General features: G+C 43.1%; 1 protein-coding gene and 8 non-coding genes across 18 annotated transcripts in view; 8 read left to right on the top strand and 1 right to left on the bottom strand.

The window, feature by feature from the left end:
• Positions 1 to 251: 251 nt before the first annotated feature.
• TRNAL-CAA lies at positions 252 to 362 on the top strand. The gene is made up of 2 exons: positions 252 to 289; positions 317 to 362. It is a non-coding gene; the product is annotated as a tRNA-Leu (tRNA).
• Positions 363 to 945: 583 nt separating this feature from the next.
• Positions 946 to 1,056, top strand: TRNAL-CAA. The gene is made up of 2 exons: positions 946 to 983; positions 1,011 to 1,056. It is a non-coding gene; the product is annotated as a tRNA-Leu (tRNA).
• A 582-nt stretch (positions 1,057 to 1,638) lies between these two features.
• Positions 1,639 to 1,747, top strand: TRNAL-UAA. The gene is made up of 2 exons: positions 1,639 to 1,676; positions 1,702 to 1,747. It is a non-coding gene; the product is annotated as a tRNA-Leu (tRNA).
• Positions 1,748 to 3,048: 1,301 nt separating this feature from the next.
• On the top strand, positions 3,049 to 3,159 carry TRNAL-CAA. The gene is made up of 2 exons: positions 3,049 to 3,086; positions 3,114 to 3,159. It is a non-coding gene; the product is annotated as a tRNA-Leu (tRNA).
• Positions 3,160 to 3,742: 583 nt separating this feature from the next.
• TRNAL-CAA lies at positions 3,743 to 3,853 on the top strand. The gene is made up of 2 exons: positions 3,743 to 3,780; positions 3,808 to 3,853. It is a non-coding gene; the product is annotated as a tRNA-Leu (tRNA).
• Positions 3,854 to 5,834: 1,981 nt separating this feature from the next.
• Positions 5,835 to 5,943, top strand: TRNAL-UAA. The gene is made up of 2 exons: positions 5,835 to 5,872; positions 5,898 to 5,943. It is a non-coding gene; the product is annotated as a tRNA-Leu (tRNA).
• Positions 5,944 to 6,533: 590 nt separating this feature from the next.
• TRNAL-CAA lies at positions 6,534 to 6,644 on the top strand. Its single transcript has 2 exons — positions 6,534 to 6,571; positions 6,599 to 6,644. It is a non-coding gene; the product is annotated as a tRNA-Leu (tRNA).
• A 583-nt stretch (positions 6,645 to 7,227) lies between these two features.
• TRNAL-UAA lies at positions 7,228 to 7,336 on the top strand. Its single transcript has 2 exons — positions 7,228 to 7,265; positions 7,291 to 7,336. It is a non-coding gene; the product is annotated as a tRNA-Leu (tRNA).
• A 10,834-nt stretch (positions 7,337 to 18,170) lies between these two features.
• The window catches only part of PLEKHG1 (pleckstrin homology and RhoGEF domain containing G1), a 298,003-nt gene continuing 288,623 nt past the window's right edge, over positions 18,171 to 27,550 (bottom strand). For all 10 annotated transcript variants that reach the window (XM_033937870.1, XM_033937872.1, XM_033937873.1 and 7 more), the window contains 2 exons: positions 25,476 to 27,147; positions 18,171 to 20,738 (listed from right to left, as the gene is read on the bottom strand). In XM_033937870.1, the coding sequence (XP_033793761.1) occupies positions 19,657 to 20,738; positions 25,476 to 27,147 (2,754 nt within the window). In that variant the 3' untranslated portion in view covers positions 18,171 to 19,656. The remainder of the gene's footprint in view (positions 20,739 to 25,475; positions 27,148 to 27,550) is intronic.

The raw sequence follows: 27,550 nt of genomic DNA, 5'->3' as shown, positions 1-27,550 counted from the left end.
CTGTTCTGAGCAGAGTTTAGGTCCAGTTTTCTTTCAACTTGCAAGCACTAGATTTGACGAGGGACCTGCCGGGGTGTTCTGCCTGCCCAAATCTCTCTGTTTCTCATGGCGAGATTTGATCTAGTTCTCTGAGATTCAGTAGACTTGGACTCTTTGATCCGTGTGATTGGAAGCACATCCTTGAAGAGAACCCAGACGCAGAGGAGGGAAAGGCGGGGTATAATGATGCCCACAAAGCCCACATCTCATGTGTCAGAATGGCCGAGTGGTCTAAGGTGCCAGACTCAAGCACTTGCTCTTCTCTCTATGGGGGGTCTTCTGGTCTCCATGTGGGGGTGTGGGTTCAAATCCCACTTCTGACATGCTGATATTTTTCATATGAAAGTCTATTTTCGGTTCATTTAAGCTGGAGGATGCATTCCCACCTAAACCCGACAGCTGGGACACAGGCAGGGTTTCTTAAGGCCACGATCATTGGGTGGGAGGACCTGCATTTCATAAAAAGGTTCAGATGTGATGCTAAAGACAGAAGCAGCTTTGCTGTGTCTGGGCCTGTGAGTATGGCCCTTCTGTTCGTTGCTTTAGGCTATGATTTGCATTTCCTGAAAACTCAGTCTGCAGGAGGTTTTTCCTTGAAGATTCATGGGCAATTGTCTTACCCAGGCATTCCTCCACCATAAACCTGCTCCTCTGCTTGTTCTGAGCAAAGTTTTGGTCCAACTCTCTTCAGCTTGCAAGCATTTGCTTTGATGAGGGACCTGCCAGGGTCTTCTGCCTGTCCAAATCTCTCTGTATCTCATGGCGAGATTGGAACTAGATGTCTTAGGTTCAGTAGACTTGGACTCTCTTTGATCAATCTGATTGAAAGCACATCCTTTGTGAGAACCCGGATGCAGAGGAGGGAAAGGCGGGGAAAAATGGCCACCACTCATTCTATACCTATGTGTCAGAATGGCCGAGTGGTCTAAGGCGCCAGACTCAAGCACTTGCTCTTCCCTCTATGGGGGGTCTTCTGGTCTCCATATGGGGGCGTGGGTTCAAATCCCACTACTGACATGCTGATATTTTTCATATGAAAGTCTATTTTTGGTTCATTTAAGCTGGAGGATGCATTCCCACCTAAACCCGACAGCTGGGACACAGGCAGGGTTCTTAAGGCCACGATCATTGGGTGGGAGGACCTGCATTTCATAAAAAGGTTCAGATGTGATGCTAAAGACAGAAGCAGCTTTGGTGTGTCTGGGCTTGTGAGTATGGCCCTTCTGTTCGTTGCTTTTGGCTATGATTTGCATTTCCTGAAAACTCAGTCTGCAGGAGGTTTTTCCTTGAAGATTCATGGGCAATTGTCTTATCCAGGCATTCCTCCACCATAAACCTGCTCCTCTGCTTGTTCTGAGCAAAGTTTTGGTCCAACTCTCTTCAGCTTGCAAGCATTTGCTTTGATGAGGGACCTGCCAGGGTCTTCTGCCTGTCCAAATCTCTCTGTATCTCATGGCGAGATTGGAACTAGATGTCTTAGGTTCAGTAGACTTGGACTCTCTTTGATCAATCTGATTGAAAGCACATCCTTTGTGAGAACCCGGATGCAGAGGAGGGAAAGGCGGGGAAAAATGGCCACCACTCATTCTATTCCTATGTGTCAGAATGGCCGAGTGGTCTAAGGCGCCAGACTTAAGCACTTGTTCTTCACTGTGTGTGGTTTTCTGGTCTCCATGTGGAGTCGTGGGTTCAAATCCCACTTCTGACATATTGTGTTTCTTGAATCAAGGTCTTTTTTGGTTCATTTAAACTGCAAGATGTATTCCCACTTAAAAGTAACAGCTGGAACATACCACCTGACAAGCTGGGACACAGCCTGGGTCTGTTAAGGCCACGATGATTGGGTGAGAGGACCTGCATTTGAGAAAAAGGTCCAGATGTGATGCTAAAGACAGAAGCAGCTTTGGTGTGTCTGGGCCTGTGAGTATGGCCCTTCTGTTCGTTGCTTTTGGCTATGATTTGCATTTCCTGAAAACTCAGTCTGCAGGAGGTTTTTCCTTGAAGATTCATGGGCAATTGTCTTACCCAGGCATTCCTCCACCATAAACCTGCTCCTCTGCTTGTTCTGAGCAAAGTTTTGGTCCAACTCTCTTCAGCTTGCAAGCATTTGCTTTGATGAGGGACCTGCCAGGGTCTTCTGCCTGTCCAAATCTCTCTGTATCTCATGGCGAGATTGGAACTAGATGTCTTAGGTTCAGTAGACTTGGACTCTCTTTGATCAATCTGATTGAAAGCACATCCTTTGTGAGAACCCGGATGCAGAGGAGGGAAAGGCGGGGAAAAATGGCCACCACTCATTCTATTCCTATGGGTCAGAATGGCCGAGTGGTCTAAGGCGCCAGACTTAAGCACTTGTTCTTCACTGTGTGTGGATTTCTGGTCTCCATGTGGAGTCGTGGGTTCAAATCTGACTTCTGACATATTGTGTTTCTTGTATCAAAGTCTTTTTTGGTTCATTTAAGCTGCAAGATGTATTTCCACTTAAAAGTAACAGCTGGAACATACCACCTGACAAGCTGGGACACAGCCTGGGTCTGTTAAGGCCACGATGATTGGGTGAGAGGACCTGCATTTGTGAAAAAGGTCCAGATGTGATGCTCTGCCCTACTGTTAAGCGAGATGCAGCTTTGGTATGCATGGGTCTGGGCCTTTGCCTTTGTTTCACATTTCCTAAAAACTCACGCTACAGGAGCTGTTGATTTGAAGAGTCATGGGCCATTGTCTAAACCGGGCATTCCTCCGCCCTAAACTTGCTCTTCTGTTCTGAGCAGAGTTTAGGTCCAGTTTTCTTTCAACTTGCAAGCACTAGATTTGACGAGGGACCTGCCGGGGTGTTCTGCCTGCCCAAATCTCTCTGTTTCTCATGGCGAGATTTGATCTAGTTCTCTGAGATTCAGTAGACTTGGACTCTTTGATCCGTGTGATTGGAAGCACATCCTTGAAGAGAACCCAGACGCAGAGGAGGGAAAGGCGGGGTATAATGATGCCCACAAAGCCCACATCTCATGTGTCAGAATGGCCGAGTGGTCTATGGCGCCAGACTCAAGCACTTGCTCTTCCCTCTATGGGGGGTCTTCTGGTCTCCATGTGGGGGCGTGGGTTCAAATCCCACTTCTGACATGCTGATATTTTTCATATGAAAGTCTATTTTCGGTTCATTTAAGCTGGAGGATGCATTCCCACCTAAACCCGACAGCTGGGACACAGGCAGGGTTTCTTAAGGCCACGATCATTGGGTGGGAGGACCTGCATTTCATAAAAAGGTTCAGATGTGATGCTAAAGACAGAAGCAGCTTTGCTGTGTCTGGGCCTGTGAGTATGGCCCTTCTGTTCGTTGCTTTTGGCTATGATTTGCATTTCCTGAAAACTCAGTCTGCAGGAGGTTTTTCCTTGAAGATTCATGGGCAATTGTCTTACCCAGGCATTCCTCCTCCATAAACCTGCTCCTCTGCTTGTTCTGAGCAAAGTTTTGGTCCAACTCTCTTCAGCTTGCAAGCATTTGCTTTGATGAGGGACCTGCCAGGGTCTTCTGCCTGTCCAAATCTCTCTGTATCTCATGGCGAGATTGGAACTAGATGTCTTAGGTTCAGTAGACTTGGACTCTCTTTGATCAATCTGATTGAAAGCACATCCTTTGTGAGAACCCGGATGCAGAGGAGGGAAAGGCGGGGAAAAATGGCCACCACTCATTCTATACCTATGTGTCAGAATGGCCGAGTGGTCTAAGGCGCCAGACTCAAGCACTTGCTCTTCCCTCTATGGGGGGTCTTCTGGTCTCCATGTGGGGGCGTGGGTTCAAATCCCACTTCTGACATGCTAATATTTTTCATATGAAAGTCTATTTTCGGTTCATTTAAGCTGGAGGATGCATTCCCACCTAAACCCGACAGCTGGGACACAGGCAGGGTTTCTTAAGGCCAAGATCATTGGGTGGGAGGACCTGCATTTCATAAAAAGGTTCAGATGTGATGGTAAAGACAGAAGCAGCTTTGGTGTGTCTGGGCCTATGAGTATGGCCCTTCTGTCCGTTGCTTTTGGCTATGATTTGCATATCCTGAAAACTCAGTCTGCAGGAGGTTTTTCCTTGAAGATTCATGGGCAATTGTCTTACCCAGGCATTCTTCCACCATAAACCTGCTCCTCTGCTTGTTCTGAGCAAAGTTTTGGTCCAACTCTCTTCAGCTTGCAAGCATTTGCTTTGATGAGGGACCTGCCAGGGTCTTCTGCTTGTCCAAATCTCTCTGTATCTCATGGCGAGATTGGAACTAGATGTCTTAGGTTCAGTAGACTTGGACTCTCTTTGATCAATCTGATTGAAAGCACATCCTTTGTGAAAACCCGAATGCAGAGGAGGGAAAGGCGGGGAAAAATGGCCACCCCTCAATCTATTCCTATGTGTCAGAATGGCCGAGTAGTCTAAAGCGCCAGACTTAAGCACTTGTTCTTCACTGTGTGTGGTTTTTTTGTCTCCATGTGGAGTCGTGGGTTCAAATCCCACTTCTGACATATTGTGTTTTTCGAATCAAGGTCTTTTTTGGTTTATTTAAGCTGCAAGATGTATTCCCACTTAAAAGTAACAGCTGGAACATACCACCTGACAAGCTGGGACACAGCCTGGATCTGTTAAGGCCACGATGATTGGGTGAGAGCACCTGCATTCGAGAAAAAGGTCCAGATGTGATGCTCTGCCCTTCTGTTAAAGCGAGATGCAGCTTTGGTATGCATGGGTCGGGGCCTTTGCCTTTGTTTCACATTTCCTAAAAGCTCACGCTACAGGAGCTGTTGACTTGAAGAGTCATGGGCCATTGTCTAAACCGGGCATTCCTCCGCCCTAAACTTGCTCTTATGTTCTGAGCAGAGTTTAGGTCCAGTTTTCTTTCAACTTGCAAGCACTAGATTTGACGAGGTACCTGCCGGGGTGTTCTGCCTGCCCGAATCTCCCTTTCTCATGGCGAGAGTTGAACTAGATCTCTGAGATTCAGTAGACTTGGACTCTTTGATCCGTGTGATTGGAAGCACATCCTTGAAGAGAACCCAGACGCAGAGGAGGGAAAGGTGGGGTATAATGTAGCCCACAAAACCCACATCTCAAGTGTCAGAATGGCTGAGTGGTATAAGGTGCCAGACTCAAGCACTTGCTCTTCCCACTATGGGGGGGGGGGGGTCTTCTGGTCTTCATGTAGGGGCGTGGGTTCAAATCCCACTTCTGACATGCTGATATTTTTCATATGAAAGTCTACTTTCGGTTCATTTAAGCTGGAGGATGCATTCCCACCTAAACCCGACAGCTGAGACACAGGCAGGGTTTCTTAAGGCCACGATCATTGGGTCGGAGGACCTTCATTTCATAAAAAGGTTCAGATGTGATGCTAAAGACAGAAGCAGCTTTGGTGTGTCTGGGCCTGTGAGTATGGCCCTTCTGTTCGTTGCTTTTGGCTATGATTTGCATTTTCTGAAAACTCAGTCTGCAGGAGGTTTTTCCTTGAAGATTCATGGGCAATTGTCTTACCCAGGCATTCCTCCACCATAAACCTGCTCCTCTGCTTGTTCGGAGCAAAGTTTTGGTCCAACTCTCTTCAGCTTGCAAGCATTTGCTTTGATGTGGGACCTGCCAGGGTCTTCTGCCTGTCCAAATCTCTCTGTATCTCATGGCGAGATTGGAACTAGATGTCTTAGGTTCAGTAGACTTGGACTCTCTTTGATCAATCTGATTGAAAGCACATCCTTTGTGAAAACCCGGATGCAGAGGAGGGAAAGGCGGGGAAAAATGGCCACCACTCAATCTATTCCTATGTGTCAGAATGGCCGAGTGGTCTAAAGCTCCAGACTTAAGCACTTGTTCTTCACTGTGTGTGGTTTTCTGGTCTCCATGTGGAGTCGTGGGTTCAAATCCCACTTCTGACATATTGTGTTTCTCGAATCAAGGTCTTTTTTGGTTCATTTAAGCTGCAAGATGTATTCCCACTTACAAGTAACAGCTGGAACATACCACCTGATAAGCTGGGACACAGCCTGGGTCTGTTAAGGCCACGATGATTGGGTGAGAGGACCTGCATTCGTGAAAAAGGTCCAGATGTGATGCTCTGCCCTACTGTTAAAGCGAGATGCAGCTTTGGTATGCATGGGTCTGGGCCTTTGCCTTTGTTTCACATTTCCTAAAAGCTCACGCTACAGGAGCTGTTGATTTGAAGAGTCATGGGCCATTGTCTAAACCGGGCATTCCTCCGCCCTAAACTTGCTCTTCTCTTCTGAGCAGAGTTTAGGTTCAGTTTTCTTTCAACTTGCAAGCACTAGATTTGACGAGGGACCTGCCGGGGTGTTCTGCCTGCCCAAATCTCTCTGTTTCTCATGGCGAGATTTGATCTAGATCTCTGAGATTCAGTACACTTGGACTCTTTGATCCGTGTGATTGGAAGCACTTCCTTAAAGAGAACCCAGACGCAGAGGAGGGAAAGGCGGGGTATAATGGTGCCCACAAAGCCCACATCTCATGTGTCAGAATGGCCGAGTGGTCTAAGGCGCCAGACTCAAGCACTTGCTCTTTCCTCTATGGGGGGTCTTCTGGTCTCCATGTGGGGGCGTGGGTTCAAATCTCACTTCTGACATGCTGATATTTTTCATATGAAAGTCTATTTTCGGTTCATTTAAGCTGGAGGATGCATTCCCACCTAAACCCGACAGCTGGGACACAGGCAGGGTTTCTTAAGGCCACGATCATTGGGTGGGAGGACCTGCATTTCATAAAAAGGTTCAGATGTGATGCTAAAGACAGAAGCAGCTTTGCTGTGTCTGGGCCTGTGAGTATGGCACTTCTGTTCGTTGCTTTTGGCTATGATTTGCATTTCCTGAAAACTCAGTCTGCAGGAGGATTTTCCTTGAAGATTCATGGGCAATTGTCTTACCCAGGCATTCCTCCACCATAAACCTGCTCCTCTGCTTGTTCTGAGCAAAGTTTTGGTCCAACTCTCTTCAGCTTGCAAGCATTTGCTTTGATGAGGGACCTGCCAGGGTCTTCTGCCTGTCCAAATCTCTCTGTATCTCATGGCGAGATTGGAACTAGATGTCTTAGGTTCAGTAGACTTGGACTCTCTTTGATCAATCTGATTGAAAGCACATCCTTTGTGAAAACCCGGATGCAGAGGAGGGAAAGGCGGGGAAAAATGGCCACCACTCAATCTATTCCTATGTGTCAGAATGGCCGAGTGGTCTAAAGCTCCAGACTTAAGCACTTGTTCTTCACTGTGTGTGGTTTTCTGGTCTCCATGTGGAGTCGTGGGTTCAAATCCCACTTCTGACATATTGTGTTTTTCGAATCAAGGTCTTTTTTGGTTCATTTAAGCTGCAAGATGTATTCCCACTTAAAAGTAACAGCTGGAACATACCACCTGACAAGCTGGGACACAGCCTGGATCTGTTAAGGCCACGATGATTGGGTGAGAGGACCTGCATTCAAGAAAAAGGTCCAGATGTGATGCTCTGCCCTTCTGTTAAAGCGAGATGCAGCTTTGGTATGCATGGGTCTGGGCCTTTGCCTTTGTTTCACATTTCCTAAAATCTCACGCTACAGGAGCTGTTGACTTGAAGAGTCATGGGCCATTGTCTAAACCGGGCATTCCTCCGCCCTAAACTTGCTCTTATGTTCTGAGCAGAGTTTAGGTCCAGTTTTCTTTCAACTTGCAAGCACTAGATTTGACGAGGGACCTACCGGGGTGTTCTGCCTGCCCAAATCTCTCTTTCTCATGGCGAGAGTTGAACTAGATCTCTGAGATTCAGTAGACTTGGACTCTTTGATCCGTGTGATTGGAAGCACATCCTTGAAGAGAACCCAGACGCAGAGGAGGGAAAGGCGGGGTATAATGGTGCCCACAAAACCCACATCTCAAGTGTCAGAATGGCCGAGTGGTATAAGGCGCCAGACTCAAGCACTTGCTCTTCCTTCTATGGGGGGGGTCTTCTGGTCTTCATGTGGGGGTGTGGGTTCAAATCCCAGTTCTGACATGCTGATATTTTTCATATGAAAGTCTACTTTCCGTTCATTTAAGCTGGAGGATGCATTCCCACCTAAACCCGACAGCTGGGACACAGGCAGGGTTTCTTAAGGCCACGATCATTGGGTGGGAGGACCTGCATTTCATAAAAAGGTTCAGATGTGATGCTAAAGACAGAAGCAGCTTTGGTGTGTCTGGGCCTGTGAATATGGCCCTTCTCTCCGTTGCTTTTGGCTATGTTTTGCAGTTCCTGAAAACTCACTCTGCAGGAGCTTTTTCCTTGAAGATTCATGGGCAATTGTCTTACCCAGCATTCCTCTTGGTCTAGTTTTCTTCAGCTTGCAGGCATTTGCTTTGATGAGGGACCTTCCGGCAGTGGCGTACCATGGGAGGGGGGGGGGGGCGGTCCGTCCCAGGTGGAAGCCAGGAGGGGGGTGCTTCTGGCCTTGGAACTTCCCTTCTCATGGCCCAACCCCAAGTCTTTTGTGCCTCCCTTTACCCGTTTCCTGCTGGAAGCAACCTGCAGAGAGGATCGCGTGTACTTTTGTGATCCTTGCAGTTTGCCATAGGCCTCCGGAGTTGTCGTCCCTCTGCCACGGTCCCGCTCCTCCTCTGACATCAGAGGCAGGATCGCAGTAGAGGGACAACTCCGGAGGCCTGCTAGGCTAGACCGTCTCTGACAAAAGAGACAGTTGTATCATTGGAGCCAGTCCGGCCTAGCAAAGGCCTGAAGCTGCCTGATGGAACTGCAACTCAACGCTAGAGGCAGATGTATGGGAACTTAAAAGTACGCAGTGAGCTGCTGCTAGGGAGAGGAGAGGTACCACTGATATTGAGAAGAGGTCCTGCTGGACATGGGGGAAAAGGGGTACTGTTGGACATGGGGAGAGGGAGAAGTCCTGCTGGATAAGGGGGAGGGAAAGGGAAGGGAGAAGAGGTGTTGCTGGACTTTAAGAAGAAGAGGGAAAGGAAAGGTATGGCACACTGGAGGGGAGGGTGAGATGGTGCATGGGGAGAGAGCATATTAGTTGTGAATGGGGTTGGGGAAGGAAAATTGTTGCAGGATGAGTGAGTGATGAGAGAGGAAGAAATTGATATGGTGTGGAGCAGAGGGAGAAATGGGGCATGGGGACAGTACATGTGAGTAGGGTTGGGGAGAGATGAACTGGGGGCTGGGAAGGATGGATGTCACACTTGAGGGAAGGAGCGAGGAGAAAGAGAGAAAACATGCAGGAGGCAGAAAGTGTTGGACTCGTGGAGAGATGGACAGGGAGGGTAGAAAGGAGGGAAGGAGGGCAGAGAGTAAAAAATTGGACTCATGGAGGGAGAGAGATGTTGGTTGAGAGAGGGAATGAGGACTGGAGGAGAGGAAGCATGCAGGCAACAGAGAATAAAAGAAATGTTAGACTGGTGGAAAGGAGGGAGACATGTTGGATGTGGCAGTAGAGGGAGTGGGAGAGATAAACCCTGGATCTCTCTCTTTTCCCCCACTTTCCTTACAGCAAGGGAGGGAATGAGAGGAGGCAGTAAGAGAGAGACATGTTGCCAATGGGGGTGGAGGAGAGAGGAATAAAAACTGAACTCGTGGAGGGACAAAGAGAGATGTTGGTTGTGGTAGGGAATGAGGTCCAGAGGAGAGGAAGCATGAAGGAGGCAGAAAGAAAGAAATATTGGATGCACAGTCAGAAGGAAGTGCAACCAGAGACTCATGAAATCACCAAAGGTAAGAAAAATATTTTCAATTTAGTGATCAAAATGTGTCAGTTTTGAGAATTTATATCTGCTGTCTATATTTTGTACTATATTTGTCTATTTTTCTATAATTGTTACTGAGGTGACATTGCATATTAGTCATCTGCCTTGACCTCATTGGAAAAAACCAAAAACTAAAGATAATTAGCATTTTCTCTACATACAGTGTACTCTCCAGTTATTTGCAATATGAAGACAGAGCTGGGAAGACTTTTACAGTCTGTGTCCCACAAATGACAAGATGGTTTAGATAGGCTAGAGTGGGCTTCTACAGCAATTCCAGTATTTGGAACCTATGGACAGTGCTGGGTAGATTTCTAAGGCCTATGTACCAGAAATACCAAAGAAAGACAATTCAAACATGAATTCATAATGTGTATGATTGCTGGGCAGAATGGACTGTACATCAGTTCTTTATCTGCCATAATTTACTACACGTTACTATATAAAATAGGAGAACTCTAGAACTCTTTGCCAAAGGTCCTCTCCAATTACCAAAGTTGTGGATGAACTGTACTATTTTTAAGATTGAATACACTTCTGAATCCTATTAAAGCCTGTATCAGTAAACATCAGACTCCACATTTTCTTTTGTTCTGGACATCTATTCTTCTGTGGATCCAAGGGGTCAACTTTTTTGGTTACTTTTGGGGATTATGCCAGGTACTTGTAATCTGGACTGGCCACTGTTGCCATACAGACCGCTAGGTGGACCTTTTGTCTAACCCAAGAGGGCAACTCTTATGTTCTTTCAAAAATAATTTCCAAATACACCTTGATAGGCCACCTATACATGGTATATCTTATGAACTCCCGAAGTAAGTTTAAAAGCTGCTTTCTCTCTTTTTTATAAGTTAGTACCATCCTGTTAAGGTGGAACCTACTCTTTTAGAACAGGCTTCTCATTCTCCAGTTCCTATCTAATCTGAATCCCTCCTTCAGAAGGTTGCCCAGTTCCTGGCAGATCTGAGTTCCTCTTTCCGGAGCTCTGCCTGCTTTTGGGTCCTACATGCAGAACAGGGATCATTTCTCAGAATGCTAACCTGGAGGTTCTGGATTTCTGCTTTCTACCTAAAACCTACATTTAGCTTCCAAAACCACTAACACTTTTCTAAATTACTGATACTCACCCAGCACTGTCCACAATTCTATCTAGGTGACACATGAGGTCTACCACCTTCAAACCAGGAAGGCAGATTACCAAGCAATCCTCATATCTACTAGCTATCTGCATTTCCTTATGATAAATCATCAGCTATAATAGCCATCCTAACCCCTTCCTCCTGGAGACACATTGTCAGAGCAAGAGGATGTGTCATCACCTGATGGGCATCGCCTGCCACAAGATGATGCTCTTCTATGCTATCTTTCTCCTCTAAAACAGCACAGACTACCAGACTTGTAGAGTTCTACCATGTTCCCAAAGGTCTCCTCTACATAATGCAATGATTGCCTGACTACCTCAGCTACTCTAATCCTGCTGTTCTAGCCTTCAGTGATAAGACATCCTCTGACAAACAAGAGCTCTTTGAGCTGAATGCATACAAACCTCTCACCATCTAGAAGACAACCATACATGTGACTAGAATGCTGTCTCTATTCCACTATTGGTGAGTTGCTTAGTTATTAAAAATTAATAAGGGAATAAGTATACTAATAGATAGTTTCTCAAGAACAAAATCTATTCCAGAGAAAGAAAAATGGTAAAACCAGAGAGCATAATTTGAGGTTGAGGAGTGGTAGATTCAAGAATAATGTTACAAAATTCTTCTTTACGGAGAGGGTGGTTGATGCATGGAATGCGCACCCGATGGAGGTGGTGGAGAAGAAAACGGTGACAGACTTGATGGGCTTTGGCCCTTTTCTGCCGTCATTTTTCTATGTTTCTATGACAGAGTTCAAACAAGTATAGGATGAACACAGAGGATCTCAAATCAGAAAATAGTGGGTATACATTGAAGGAACTAAGGCCAGTACTGGGCAGGCTTGCACGACCTTTGTCCCTTATATGGACATTCAGTTGAGGACGGGCTGAGGAGGGTTTCGATGGTTGATGGTCTAGAGCAGGGGTCTCAAAGTCCCTCCTCAAGGGCCGCAATCCAGTCGGGTTTTCAGGATTTCCCCAATGAATATGCATGAGATCTATTTGCATGCACTGCTTTCATTGTATGCTAATAGATCTCATGCATATTCATTGGGGAAATCCTGAAAACCCAACTGGATTGCAGCCCTCGAGAGGGGCTTTGAGACCCCTGGTCTAGAGTGAGCTTTGATGGAGACACCAGTAGATGGAACCTAAGCACACTACCGGGCAGGGCTCTGAGTTTCTGGCCCAGAAATGTCTAAGAAAAAGGACCATTTAAACTAAATAATTTATGGAGCATGTATGGTTGGGCAGACTGAATGGACCATTCTGGTCTTTATCTGCCATCATTTACTACGTTTACTATGTTACTATAAGTTTCTTAGGTATATTTTAATGCTACTATTTTATATTTGCTCTTCAAAGAATTGCAAAGGACCTAGAATTAATCTATTCCTAACAGTTATTCACTTGCTGATGAAAATCTCTTAAGCCCTATGGTGAAATATTTCTCTCTTAACTGGCTTAAAATTCTATACATCAAGGAATGAGCTTGGAATGGGCAGCAATTGGAGTGGATGAGTGGAAATCCAAGACAAAGTTTTTATCTACCCTACTGCCTGACATACAGACTATTCAAAGAGTGTTTGCCTACTGTGAGGGAGTTTATAGGTCTTTACCACTCCTCCTGCTGGATACTCCCTCACAGTATCAGAGACACCTTGATATATGTAGCTCCTCCCTAAGGGGAAGTGAGCGGTGAAGAGTGGAATCAGGAAGCAGCTGCCAGGAAGTATAAGAGGCAGAGATGCAGCTTGGTTGAGGAGTTGGAGAAGAAGTGATCCTACTATACGCCTTGACTACAACCATGCGATATTCTGGTTTGCTGAGGTAAGCCACCCTTTCTTTTCCTGAACACCTATGGGTCTTGTTCTGAGGTTCAGACCAAACCTTGCAGATTGTATTTGGGGCAGTCACAGTCCACAAGCCCATCTTAGGACTCTTATTGAACAAAGAGAATGTTCCTTGTATGCCTGGCCCCATGAAGTAACAGGACTCAGGATTTTTTGAGTTGATGGTTTTCATTTGCCTTTTGTGCTTGTGTCTGGCTGTTTGTACACAAGACTAATCCCAAACCCCATTCATGCAGTTAAACCTATCATGCTGCCAAGTGCCCTATGTACTTTTCAACTAAACACAATTTGTTTGTTAAACCTCACATTGTCTTAAAATATAGTTGTCCAAGCAGGTAAATACTCGCAAGTACAGATTCCTTATCAGCAGGAGTTGGCTAAAGCTATTCTGTTCATTTGGTTTTTTTCTCCAGATTTTGGCATTTTCAGTTCATTTTACACATTCATTTTATTAACATTTTAAATGACAACTTTACAATATGCAAATTGATAATACACACTTTAAATCCATATTGCATGCAGTAAAAATTTTAAGGCCAAAATGCATACTAATGAATGCACATCCCCCAATATACAGTATTCCAAAATGCCTTCTTGTTTGTTATTTCAGTGTTTTATTTGTATAATTATGTGTTTATACCATGCATGTCAATTTGTAACCTGTCTAGATCAATGCATACAGCAAGATATAAATTACATAAATAAAATTCCTGTAGACCCTTCCAATTTGAGGGACAGTGGGAGTATATTTGTAACAATATTCCATGCGTGGTCTGCATTCTATATTTAACTTATCCTTATTATACCTTAGACTGTATAGACCCCTTTGTTATCATGGAGTCTTGAAAATATTACATAACCTTTATAAACAAAATAAATGATGTTTTATAAGTTTCAAATAATGTCATTTATTTTTCCCCTAAGTAGCATAAAAATTACATATTTTCTTTAGCTTGACATGCTTTTAATCTCAACTTTCAAGCCTAACAAAACATAACAAAAATGTAAGGAAATAAATTTTTAAAAAAAGTAAAGTTGGACTTGGCTCTTCACATGTACATACAATTTTTACTAATGGTTAAAAAAACATACAATTACTGAAAAAGTGCAAATTAAAAATTCATCTTTCATCCAGAAGACACAGTGTTGTTACAATTAATGCTGAAATGAACTCACAATTAAGTTCTGAATAATTAACTTCATTTCAACTCATTCTGCTCAGCAGTGTAGCGCAGAAGCTGACATCACATACTGTATGTGGACTGGAGGCTGCAAGTGACAATATCTTGTGAAAAGTACAAGTCTTCCCCTGCAAATTCATGTTTCCTTTCTACGGGAGTAGTTGTAGTGCTGAAACTACATGAAGCTTTTGGATAGCTAAAAAGTTAACTTTTGCAGAACTTAAGCAAATGCCTATTTTCACCTACATTCATGATTTACCACAGGACTACCGTTTTCTCTCTTCCATTAACATTTGTTGCTTTCTGAGCTTCTTCTAATTGATATGTTCACATTTTAGTTGATTGGTTTAGAGCAGGGGTCTCCAAAGTCCCTCCTTGAGGGCCGAATCCAGTCAGGTTTCCAAGATTTCCCCAATGAATATGCATTGAAAGCATTGCATGCACATAGATCTCATGCATATTCATTGGGGAAATCCTGAAAAGCCGACTGGATTCGGCCCTCAAGGAGGGACTTTGGAGACCCCTGGTTTAGAGCAATGATCCCTAACCTGGAGGACTATCAGTCCAGCTGGGTTTTTGGGATAGCCCTAATGAATACACATGAGAGAGATTTGCATATAATGGAGGTGACTGGCATGCAAATCTGCCCCATGCATATTCATTAGGGCTATTCCAAAAACCAGACTGGCCTAGTGGTCCTCCAGGACAGGGTTGGGGACCACTGGTTTAGAGTTAGGCAGAAACACATTTTTGTAGGCCTCTGAGAAACATCATTGGAGTGAAACAAGCTACTCATGTCCGTTTTACCCAGTGTGTAACGTTAGCCAACTCAGTTTAGTTAATAAAAGACAATGAGACCAACCTGGACCTAAAGAACTCTACAGGAAATTAAGAACAATGGATCATTCTACCCTTTTACTACAATGTGTATTACCATGTGTGTAGAGGAGAAAGGTCAAGACAATGATTCACAGTGGGACAGTTTCTATACACACAAATGGACACACGCATATACACATGAGGGGCCGCTGAAAAGTTCTCCCAGCCCAACCAACAAAGCTGGGGCAGTCTCCATCGAGGGCGATATACTTAGGGCTCCTTTTACGAAGCCACGCTAGCGGCTTTGGCGCGCACGACTTTTAATCATGTGCTACCCCCGCGCTAGCTGAAAAACTACCGCCTGCTCAAGAGGAGGCGGTAGTGGCTAGCACTAGAGAATGACACGGGGAAAAAATCTGTCCCCGTCACCGCCCCGTCACCGGCCCACCATCCTCTGCACCGCCCCGTCACCGCCGATCCCTTCACCGCCCCGTCACCGTCACCGCCATCCCTTTCACCGCCCCGTCACCGCCACTGCCATCCCATTCACCGCCCCGTCACCGTCCCCGCTGCATCCATATAAGCCTTTTTCCTTTCACTCCCTCCTTCCAATTTGAGCCGGGAACACTAGCGATCGCACGGTCCCCGCGGCCACTACCTGCCTGCCCGGTCGATCCTGGTGTTTGGCCGGCTCTCTCCCTTCTCCTCACCTTGGTTTGTGGGTTTTCTTTTTCGGCAACCTGCGCGCTTTCCCAGGGAGCCGCACACGCGCAGCTGCTCAGTGTTCGATCTTCTGCTCTGCTGCAACTTCCTGTTTCCGGTTGCGTCAGAGCAGAAGATCGAGGCTGAGCAGCGGCGGGTGTGCGCGGCTCTCTGGTAGCGTTCGGGTCGCCGAGGAGGAGGATCTGCGGACTGGGGTGAGGAGAGGGGAGAGAGCTGGCTGGACACTGGAATCGATTGGGCGGGCGGGTGTGAGCTGCGGGGACCGCGCGATCCTTCATGCCTCACTGCGGGGGACAAGACCATTCACCGCCCCGCGGGCGGTGAATGGCCTTGTCCCCGTCGCCGCAGCGACTGCTAGTTTTCTTCCCCGTTTTCGGCGGGTGACCCGCGGCTAAAATGCGGTGGCCGCGGGTAAACCGCCACCGTGTCATTCTCTAGCTAGCACGTCCAGCGGTTTAGCGCACGCTAATGCGGCTTCATAAAAGGAGCCCTTAGTCCAGTGATTCTCCACTTTTTTTCATTCCATCAGAAGAATATGGAACAAAACCAGTGGAAAAGCACTGGACGTAAGTGTATAGCCCTCGAAGGAGACTGCCCCAACTTTGTTGTTTGGGCTGGAAGAACTTTTCAGCGGCCCCATATATATAAATCTCTCTGATATCCTCCCTTGATGCTAAAGTTCTCTGAAATACCTGTAGAGGTAGAGACAGAAGGAAAGCTACAAATGCTAAGCATGTCTTTATTTCATACAATTCATTTCACTACATTTACATATCCTGTAGTTAGCCATTACTGCTTTCTGTTTGACTAGCAAGCCAAAATAATTTACGGTACCCAAAACATATACAACAACTGGTTTGATATGGTCCCTTTAAAGACAGACACATGGCCATAAAACATTTTAAAATGTGTAAACTGAACCCATATTTAACTCCTACAGTTTGCATATTTTCCTCTAATATTAGTTTATGCAAGCCTATTACAGAGGTGTTACAGAAATATTAACTACTATAGTTTATACTAGTTTATAGAATTTTTATTTAAGATACTCTTACATTGTTGTAAATATGCACAGTATTATGTAAGCTATGTACCATCGAATGCAAGTTACAGTACTTCACATTATATACTATCTGAACTGGCCATTTTCTGCAAAAAAACAGATTTTTTAAATTGTAAAATTGTTTAAATAATTGTACTTCCTTCACCATAAAGAAAAATTCTAGAATATGAATTTCCAAACAGTGCTCATCTGTTCAATGTTATACGGTGTTTGCTGTGTTCCATTAATGCAGGGGGGGGGAGGGGCAGATAATATTATTATAAATAAAAGGCAGCAGAGAATTGAGGAGAGTGTTCTGTGTTGGAGCGTTCGGTTTATCACATCTACCATCTCTCTGTAAATCTTTGATAGAGATATTATTGATGGCATTTATAGTTGTCCAGATTTTTAGATGGCCTTCTACAAAAATAAATTGCATTAATTAATTAGGAACAAATACAAAGGGCAATGGCACGATACATACTTGCACAATTGTATGAACATGTCTATATGTTTTGCGTCTTTCAGCTGCACGCCAAACTATCCCACATAGGTGACAATAGTTCATATTAACAACACTTGGTAATGAAAGGGAACTATTCATCGCGAGCAATGTTCACACCCTGGCCAAGGGAGATAGAATACATTCTGAAACCACAAGATTGACAGCTGCCACTGGAAAAGAGTAGGGCGATATGATAAAGAGTTACATTTGTTCAGTTTTGAGCCTCTTCCTCTCATTGCCTTGTTTACATCCATTGTGGAACATGCGCTTAAGGGAATCGACGCACATCCTACAAGCTCAAATTTCTTGATCAAATCAAAACATTCTATAAAGGGAGATAATTATATTAAAATACAGGGGGCTTTTCCAAAAATTGCTTATAACACGGAAATTAAGGCAGAGAAAGCTGGAGTGGAGGATCTGAAATCTTAAGAATTTGAAATCTGAACATGTGTGTTCCAGCATTTCTGCAGCTCCTTAGTGGCTAGGCAAGGGTAGTCAGATTTTCTTATGACCCTTTACCTGTAGAACGAAGTTCCAAGGAACTTCATTTGTAATGAATTCAACAAATCTCATTCCTTCTCCCCATCACACAGATTTTAAAACATGCTTTTCCTGAAAATGGTGGCTAATATTTTGCCCTACTTGACCCTCAAAACAGACAATTTAATGCAGTGTTTTCTAATCCTTAGTTATGGTAATGTAACATTTTCAGCAATTAAGAGACAAAAGTAAGAGGATTAGAACTAGTAAAGGAGAAATAGTACAAAAAAAAATACAATAATTTTCTAGCTCTCTTCTATGACCGTCTATTAATTTTGTGCACAACGCTGGCCAGTAAAGAGGACAGACTAGAAAATTAAGCTAACGGCACATTGACCTCCTTTAATTATTTGAAATACAGCAAATTTGGAGATTCAGTGATGGGATGCAAGAAAATTCCAGATGGGTTTTATGAGATCAAGACTAGAGAATGGCACGGGGACAAATTTTTGCCTGTCCCCGCGGAACTCATTTTTCCATCCCGGTGAGTTCTTTTCCCGTCCCAGCCCCATTCCTGCTATCTGTCCTCATCTGCACAAGCCTCAAACACTTTAAAATCATTAGTGTTCAAGGCTTGTGCGGTTAAGGCAGAGCATATAAGAATGGGGCAGGGACAGAGACAAAACACATGGGGGACGGGACGGGGAAATTGAGTTCCTGCGGGGATGAGGAAAAATTTGTCCCCGTGTCATTCTCTAATCAATCCATTTGGTCCATGGTACTTATAAGACTTTGCAACAACTGCTCTCTAACTTCTGTAAGTAGTGGCAATCCGTAATTCAAAGCAAGACAGCCAAAGACACTACACATTGCACCAGGGAGCAAATATAACAACTGCAAGGCACGTCATCAGACTTTTTGCAATTACATTATACTACCACGTCTGTTTCTGTCCATCAACAGCTCCACAAAAATGTAACTGCTTTGGGCAAGAAATGTAGTTGTGTGTGCATTCACTTTTGATATACTTTAAACAGTGAGGTCTAACAATATAATATTGAGGAATTCTGGCTTATTAATTTCATCTTAAAGAGCACTTGAACATGGCAAACTTTAAAGCTGATTGTGCATGGATGTGCCCCTTAGGGGCATGGCAGTGGAAAACTAAATAGTAGTGTACTTGCTTAAGGAGAGGGCTTCAACATAGTCAGCTCTTGGGCTGGTAAGGCTGAAATGCTGCTTCAAGGGATTAAAGAAAAGTGTGTGAATGTTGTAATATGAACTCTATGGAGTTTTGTAAGAATAAAATATTCAGGTAACCTGCATGTAGCTGATCTTGGATTTCCAATTTCTACAAGCTTAGTTTATTATTTATCACTACATACAGGTAAATGCACTGAAAAATAAATTGCAAATTTTCTAGAATTGTCACTTGTCTTATCAGCTGATACCACTGGACAATAATTGTCATGTTGTCCATCTACATATACTGTGGCAAGAATACAACTCCAGCTGTATCATCTGCGCAGGAATCCAGTGCACACAGAGTGAATAGATCTGAGCTGGACGTCAAAGGACCTACAGACTAGTGACCTCCTGGCCTCATCTTCATATGTCATCTTTTTATAGTAGGAACAAACCAAGATCAGTGGAAGACCAGGGAGCTTTCATCTGCAGTAAATAAATCCACTACTGTCCACACTGAGGGGATAATTAGAAATGGAAATCATTTCATCTTAGTGCTTACATGTCGAAGCTCCATTTTCTGCTGCATACAGAAACATCTGAATTGATCAGAAAGGTTTGGAAGGCTGTGTGACTGTGAATTAAGTGCAAAGTCATGAGTGAAAACAGAGTCTGTATACAACCAAAATATGTAATGTCAACGAGGATGGGACAGGCAAGACTGAACTGTGCCACATTTGACCATGCTGTACCTGGCCCATTTGGCTTTTCAGACATATTGTAAACAAACGTCCACCACACATACATTACGATTATGGTATTGCTCCATACAGTGTACAAAATCTGAGCACTATGTCATAAAACAGTTCACGATACCAGAAGAGTTTCAATTAATCTACACAAGGCATGTTAAGTCAGTACAAATTCAACTATTATAGATCCTCAAGCAAAGCTACTTGAGCTAAGACACTGAAACTTTTCCCTTAAAGCCTGAACAATATTCTGCTGACTATGAGGGGGGATCTGCCAAAGGTAGTCATTCAGCTTCTCTGACTCACTGTATGAGGTCAGAGGAGGGGTGGAGCCAATTTTGCTGTTTGAGGTCTTGGTTGGCGTACATGGTGTACTGAAAGAATGGAACTCATTTGTGCTGTAGAGACTCAGGGAAGGGTCAAGGTGGGTTATGAGTTTTGGGTCAGACTTTTGGTTTTGAGCAGTCACTAAACCATTTTCCTCATCTTCTGATCTGATTTCCACATAGTCGTCGTCATCACCGTTGTCATCAACTCCAGTATCCTTAAAATTGGAAAAATAGTTCTGTGTAGCTATTTGTGCATTTAAAGAAGAGTTTCTATTTACTACCAGAATCCTTTGAGCATCCTGCAAAGTTATATCAGAGCAGTCTTCATTTAAAGGAATGTCGTCAGCACTACAAACTTTTGAGTGCCTGTCACAACATAAGTTTCTACTGGAATGTAGCTGTTTTCTGTCCAATTCACTTGGATCAGTCATTGATTCCATTGATTTGTTGATCACAGCCGAAGAACACTGCAATCTGTTATATGAATATGGCCTAATAGAAGCCACTCTTCTTGCTGATGAGTTATACGTGTCCTGCTTTAGGTCTTCCTTCTTAGGTTGACTAACAATTGTACTCCACCTTTGTGCAGGAGCTTGAAGCCGAGTAGAAGTCTTCAGGGATGGCACGGAGCAAGCTGTGGTTAAGAGTCTAGAAGTGTTACTTACGCTCTTCTCAGAAGACACACACTTTGACTTGAGATCTTGAATATTAGACCAGGGGGAAAAATCAGCCAAGTCTCCATTGCTGTATACAGAGTGCAAATGCCAATCTTCAGTTTGTAAATCGCCACCGTCATTTTGAGAGTAGGAAGGCACAGATGCTGGGGGTGGTGTTGATCGCAAGGCAGGGAATTCCTTGGATCTAGTATCTCTCTGCATTGCTGGTGGAGCTTCTCTAAATACAATCTGGTCATAAAGCTGAGAATATTCAGCAATTCTGGCACCTAGTAAGCAAAAATAGGCATAATTAGGAAAAATGAACATAACGGTAGAAATCCAGTATGCTCCTACCTGAGCTATTCTCAAATGCAATCTTTACTACTTATTTGTCAAGACTAAATTGCGACTACCTGAAATTATGTGCTTAGAAGGAACTATGCAGCAAGATAGGAATGGATTATAAAGGAGGAAGAGAAGTGAAAACTGGTACTATGAAGCCTACTTCTGTGCAAACGTTTGTTGTTTTGTCCTTCAATGATCACTGCTGAAGTAACACAAGGACATCAAGAAAATAAAATACAGCTGGCTGAATCTAACTCTAAACTCAGTCAACTACTTGGTATATATTTCTGCAGCAGGGCCAAAAAGAGCCTAAATCCAGAAAGGAGTTTGAAAATCCTACATTAAAATGTTAAGAGCTGTTGCTTTTTATAGCGCCTGAATTCTGAGGGGGTAATTTTGTAAGGTGCCACAAAGGAGCTATAATGTAGGTTAAGTACTTACACCTTAATGCAGTGGTTCCCAACCCTGTCCTGGAGGAACACCAGGCCAATTGGGTTTTCAGGCTAGCCCTAATGAATATGCATGAAGCAAATTTGCATGCCTATCACTTCCATCATATGCAAATCTCTCTCATGCATATTCATTAGGGCTAGCCTGAAAACCCAATTGGCCAGGTGTTCCTCCAGGACAGGGTTGGGAATCACTGCCTTAATGTATACATGTTTTGGGCTATCTATACTAGTATTCTAGGTGCCCTCTTATACAAGTACCATTCAAATGTGATACTTTTAAATATTTATTTCTTTTTCTTATTAAGGTTAAAGCCTTTAATTTCTACTGCAAACAATGCAGTTCTACAAATAGCAAATCATTTTGGCAGAGTGCAGGAACCCCGCTCCCCCCAATAAGATTGTGATAACCTGTGTACTAAACTGTTATACTGTAATGAGGATTCCCTATTAAAGCAGTGCGTTTTTGTAGCAGAGTAATTCCCATAGCCAGTTTACTAGGGCTTGCAAACAAAACGAGCAGCATTATTCTACTGGCTCGGGAGCATCGGGCTGCAAAGTCATGGCCTGATGCTCCCATGAACTTCTTAAAGGGATCGCCCAAAGAGGTAGCGAGCTTCCCTAGATACCCCCCTCAATCACAAACCCCTTCCCCAAATAATTCTCCATATCTGATCCCCCTTCTGAAGCCGCCGCTCCCCCTCTCCATCAGCCAATGTCGCCCTCATCCTTCCTTTGCCACCCCTTCTGGATTACTTTGAAATATAAGAACATAAGTGCAAGGAAGAGTGTCAAAAAACCTAAACGGTGAGCCTTAGGGGAGCAATCAACCAGAGGGGCATCAAAGGGTGAAACAGTTTCTAGTACATGGACTGGGGAGAAGCGTTCTGAAGAATTTTTGGAGTACACTAAGGGCTCCTTTTACTAAGCTATGATAGCGTTTTTAGCGCACGCAGCATTTTAGCGTGCACTAAATGCTTAAAGGAGCCCTAAGTGAATTGAAGTCTTTTAATAATCTGGTGACACTCTGACGTATTCTAGTCTGAGGAATAAGGGCTAATGGAAGATAACTTTTTAATGCATCTCAAGTCAGGTTGGGTGAATTGAATCGCCAAAACACTGCCTTTCTACTCTTGTCACTTCTCATTGTAAACACTTGGTGAGGCCTGACCTAAGAGCATCTGGCTCCCCAAGTTAACAGAAATTTGGTTTGCCTGAGTTGTATTTTAAAAGAATGTTGAGTGAAATGGTGTGGTGGTTGTGTTAGTCTACTCCTCAAGGTAATATGTAGAAATAAAACAAAAACATAAAGGAAAAATAATTCCTTTTTATTAGTCCAATAAAAAAGAAAGTTAGAAATTGGGTGCAATTTTCTGTAAATTCCTTCTAGGTACTTGTGACTTGAATTGGCCTCTGTGAAGATGGGATACTGGACTAGATGGACAAGTGGTTTGATCCAGTAAGGCTATTCTTATTATTGCCATAATGGGACAGATCGAAGGTCCATCAAGCTCAGTATCCTGTTTCCAACAGCGGCCAACCAGGTCCCAAATATCTAGCTAAATCTCAAGCAGCAAAACAGATTTTATGCTGCTTATCCTAGGAATAAGCAATGGATTTTCCAAAGTCAAATCAATAATGGCCTATGGACTTCTCTTTTAGGAAATTATCCAAACCTATTTTAAACCCTGCTAAGCTAACTTATTTCACCACATTCTCCAGCAATGAATTCCAAAGTTTAATTATATGCTTTGTGAAGAAATATATTTTCCAGTTTGTTTTAAATCTACTGTTCAGTAGCTTCATCATATGGAAAGAGAAAACAAGTAATTCACATTTACCCTTTCCATTACACTCAATATTTTACAGACCTCTATCATATCACCCCTGAGATGTTTCTTCTCCAAGCTGAAGAGCCCTAACTGCTTTAACCTTTCCTCATAAGGAAATCGTCCCATCCCTTTATCATTTTCATCGCCTTTCTCTGTATCTTTTCTAATTCTGCTATATCTTTTTTGAGAGCTACGATGACTAGAATTGCATACAGTATCTGAGGTGTGGCCGTTCCATAGAGCGATACAAAGGCATTATAACATTTTCATCTTTGTTTTCCATTCCTTTCCTAATAATTCTTAACATTCTATTTGCTTTCTTAGCTGTTGCTGCACATTAAGCTGAAGGTTTCAACATATCCTCAACAATGACACCTAGATCCTTTTCCTGGGTGGTAACTCCTAACATGGAACCCTGCATCACTTAGCTATAGTTTGGGTTCCTCTTTTCCACATGCATTACTTTGCACTTGCTCACATTAAACGTCATCTGCCATTTTGATGTCCAGTTTCCCAAGGTCCTCTTGCAAGAATAACCCCCCGTCACTCCTGCCTTTGCCAACAACCTCTGGCAATAGTCTCATGGTAGGTACTATGGCTAGAAGTCAAGTAGCAATATACTGGGCTTGAATACGGGGTCTCCAGGAAGGAAAAAACATATAACCTACTAGCAGATAAGGACAACAAGGTCCATCTAATCTGCCTGCTTTATTTATTGATATAATGATAGTCTAGACCCCATTTGATTTCTGTCTTTTCCTTCATCTTTCACAAATAGATATGCTCCATATTAGTGGTTCCACAAAGATTGATCTAGCACCCTTACAATCCTGCCTTGACATGATTGATAAATGGACTACAGATAATAAATTTGTGTTGAATCCTCAAACAACCACTAGGATCTGGATTACAGATAGTTCTGGCTCACCTACTATAGTACTCACACTGCACGATCAAACAATCAGGCTATTGGAAAATATGAGATATTTGGGAGCTCAATTAAATGTTTCTCTATTGTTTAAATTCCAATTAACTTCTGTCGTTAAGTCTTACTTTGCATTGTTACTTCAAGTTCGACTGATATGTCCTTATAAAGACAAAACTTGTTGTGTGTCTTTGATTCACACTTTGGTTATCTCAAAGTTGGATTATTGCAACATCACTTACACAGGTCTTCCACAAATAGCTTTCCAAAAAATTGCAAAATATACAAAATACTGCTGTTAGGGTGTTAACAAATGCCCGTAGAAATGACCACGTCACTCTGCTTTTGAAAGATCTTCATTGTCTTCCAATAAAATCAAGATTAATGCATAAAGCTTTGACTAATTTTCAAAACACTATGGACAGGGCAACCAGAATATTTAACTAATCTTTTGATCCTATATGGACCTACTAGAAACTTGCATTCCCCCCAATGATCATCAATTATTCCTGCCTTCGGTCCACTTAGAGAGATTAACCTCTATACATAATTCTGCTTTTTTTTTTTTTTTCTTCTGTCCCCTATCTTTGGAATTCTTTGCCACTAGATTTACGTAATGAACTCTCATATATTAAATTTAGAAGTCTGCTAAAAACTTATCTTTTTGGATTAGCTATTCTTTGCTTGCTCCTTTTCCATCAGAGGAGATTTCTCTGCCCTGCCCTGGAAGCACATCAGAGAAGAGAATCAGCCCCAAAGTATAGGTGAGGAATGATTGTTGGGGTTTATTTTGGATAGGGGCGACATCAGAAGACACTTCTGAATCCGTTAGTGGTTTTCCCTTCCCCATTCTTATTGCAGGAGATAAAGTTTTTAAGAAACCCATGTTTTTGATTATAAACCTGACTTGAATTAAATTTAAATTCATGGCCATGGAACGCAAATATGTTTTCCTAATTTGCATAACTAATTTACATATCTCTTTCCTCAGTGGGGTAGGACACAAAAATGAAATTTGTAAGAAAGAAAGCAAAGAAAATATGCACCACTGAATTTCATGTTGTAGAATCCCTTGAAAAACCATAATCACAAATGGAAAGCTGCGTGAGAAGATGGGAAGTGGAAAACAACAACATAGCCATTCAACCTACAACACTGGATACATTAATACAGTAACTAATGTAGCTTGGTGATATCTCATAGAAATACAGCTAATACTCTTAAGACCAGTGGCTCTCAACCTAATCCTTGGGGGTGGGGATACATACAGTCTGTCAGGCCTTTGGGATACCTGTAATGAATATAAATGAGAGAGATGTGCATAAGTGGATGTAGTACATGCAAATTTATCTCATGCATATCTATTGTAGGTATTCTGGAAACCTGATTGGCTTGGTGTGTCCTGAGGACTGGCTTGAAACCCCTTGCCCTAAGCCCTACATCTGTATGAAGAGGAAGATTTTTTGAACATACCGATGGCAGGACCTCCTTGTTTCTTCTCCTCTAGGATTGCTACAAGGTCTTTGGGTTTCAGCTTCTGCTGCTTGCAAGATGGTTGCTCATGTTCTGGACTTTTCATCTTCAAAAGCTGATTGGCCTTCTTAATCTTTTCACTGTACTGCCTTGCCATCATAAAGACCCTACTTTTTGTCTTATCAATAGTGTCCAGAGCCTCAGCAGCACTTTCAGTGTCTGCAGTGGAAAGAATGCTTTTAGAGGATTTGTAAGTACCTTCTGCAAATTCTCTCTCATGCACAAAGGGTGGCCTGTTAAGGCTCATATATGAATTCTGCTTACAAATATTACCTTCAAGCTTAAGACTAGCCCCACTTAATCTGGCCACTTTGTTTTTCATTATCTTGGAAAAGGCTGGCTTTTCTGGCAGCGAAAGGGTAGATAGCGTATATTCCAGTTCCTTGCTAAGTTCAGGAGCACTTCCAGCATATTGCCGCTCTTGAACGTCATCTTTGACCACAGGAAAAGCTGCAAGGAGACGGTCACCTCTCTTCTCCTCATTCTTTTTTATATAGTTCTCAAGGTCATTCCAGATCTCATCCACTTCTTCTGACAATTTATCAGCTGCAGACTTGTGCGAGAGTGAATCTGAATTCGATGAACTATCTACTAAGCTCAAATAGTCAGGATCCAAAGGAACACCATGGCCCAAAATTTCTTCTTCACTAAACTGAAGACTTTCTTCAGAAATATATCGCTTAATGTTATCACAAGATGAGAAATCTGTTCCCAGGCCTAAAAGGCTCCCCCTTTTAGAAGACGAATCAAGAGGACTGAGTTTGAAATTTAGCAGTTCTTGCTCTGGAAACCTTATGGTGTCATAGATGTTCTCTTCCAGCATTTGGAGGTCATGGGAACTAGATGCTTCCCTAGCAAACTGCAGTTCTTCCCTATTTGCAAGGCAGGATGGTCTGCCTTGGGTTTTATACTTTTCTTCATTCTTTGTGCTAAAACTGATTTTGTCACTGCTTTCATAATCAAGGTTTCTTGCTGCTTGATGGGTAATATAGTCAGAATCTTCTCTTTGTGAAAGTCCCATTAATTTCAAGTCTTCATAACTGATATTATCATATACATGTTCAATATCATCAATTGTTAGATCTTCTGGAGACACTACATAAGCATTGGCGCTACCCTCTTTGGCTCTTGAACTATATCTTATATCCCTTTGAGAAACTAGCTGGTGGTTGTAGCTAATTTTATTTCTCAAACTGTTTGCACCAGTATTACTTTCACCCACACTACTTGCCCTTCTAACAATTCTACGATGGGAACCAAGAACCTCATTTTGGTGCATTAAGCCAACATGCCAGCTGCAGGGTCGACTAAAAGAATCATGCTCTTCCTGCAATTCAGTGGAATCTAAATTGACGGCAGACATGGACGGCATGAACATCTGATAGTCATCTTCCTCGTCATGCTCCTGAGATTGTCTTCTGGGAAACAGAGCTTGCCTAATTTGGTGATCAGTCCAGATGTTTCTCACAGTACTGGTGCCTCCCAGAATATTCATAATTATTGAGTTGCTATGTGGTATGCTGAACTGTCTAGATTGCTGACTGACAGAACCAGAAAATGGATGTTCAGCATTTTGCTGGGAAGACTCCTCATCTGAACGCTCTCTAGAGTTCTGTAAATAATTAAAGACAGGAATATTTAATAAGTGTTTATGACTTTGAACAATACTTAAATTTTCTGCCCAATTTTTTCTCCAAATTACACTCTATTGGTGGTCAAAACGTAGAGTCCCAATGTTTAGTGTCTACTTTGGTTTGTGATGCTGCTGCTTAATATCAAATTTGCTGCTCTCAAACTCTAATAAAAACTTTGAGGACATACTGTATGAAAAAAAGATTAGGTTCTTACCTTGCTAATATCTTTCCTAGTAGATAGGCGTGTCATTCTGGACAATAGGGTATTCTCCCCATGCTTGTGAACCATGCAGAAGGAATCCACTCCAGGTTTTCAATGCCTCCTCCTTCTCCAGAGGGCTCTGCCCCCTTCAGTTTGTACCAAAGCAGGCAATAGTCCTA

This window comes from Geotrypetes seraphini, chromosome 3, assembly GCF_902459505.1.
Source record: "Geotrypetes seraphini chromosome 3, aGeoSer1.1, whole genome shotgun sequence".
Lineage (NCBI taxonomy): Eukaryota > Metazoa > Chordata > Amphibia > Gymnophiona > Dermophiidae > Geotrypetes > Geotrypetes seraphini.
The sequence above is the reverse complement of the archived record's forward strand: the minus strand, read 5'-3'. Positions and strand labels throughout refer to the sequence as shown.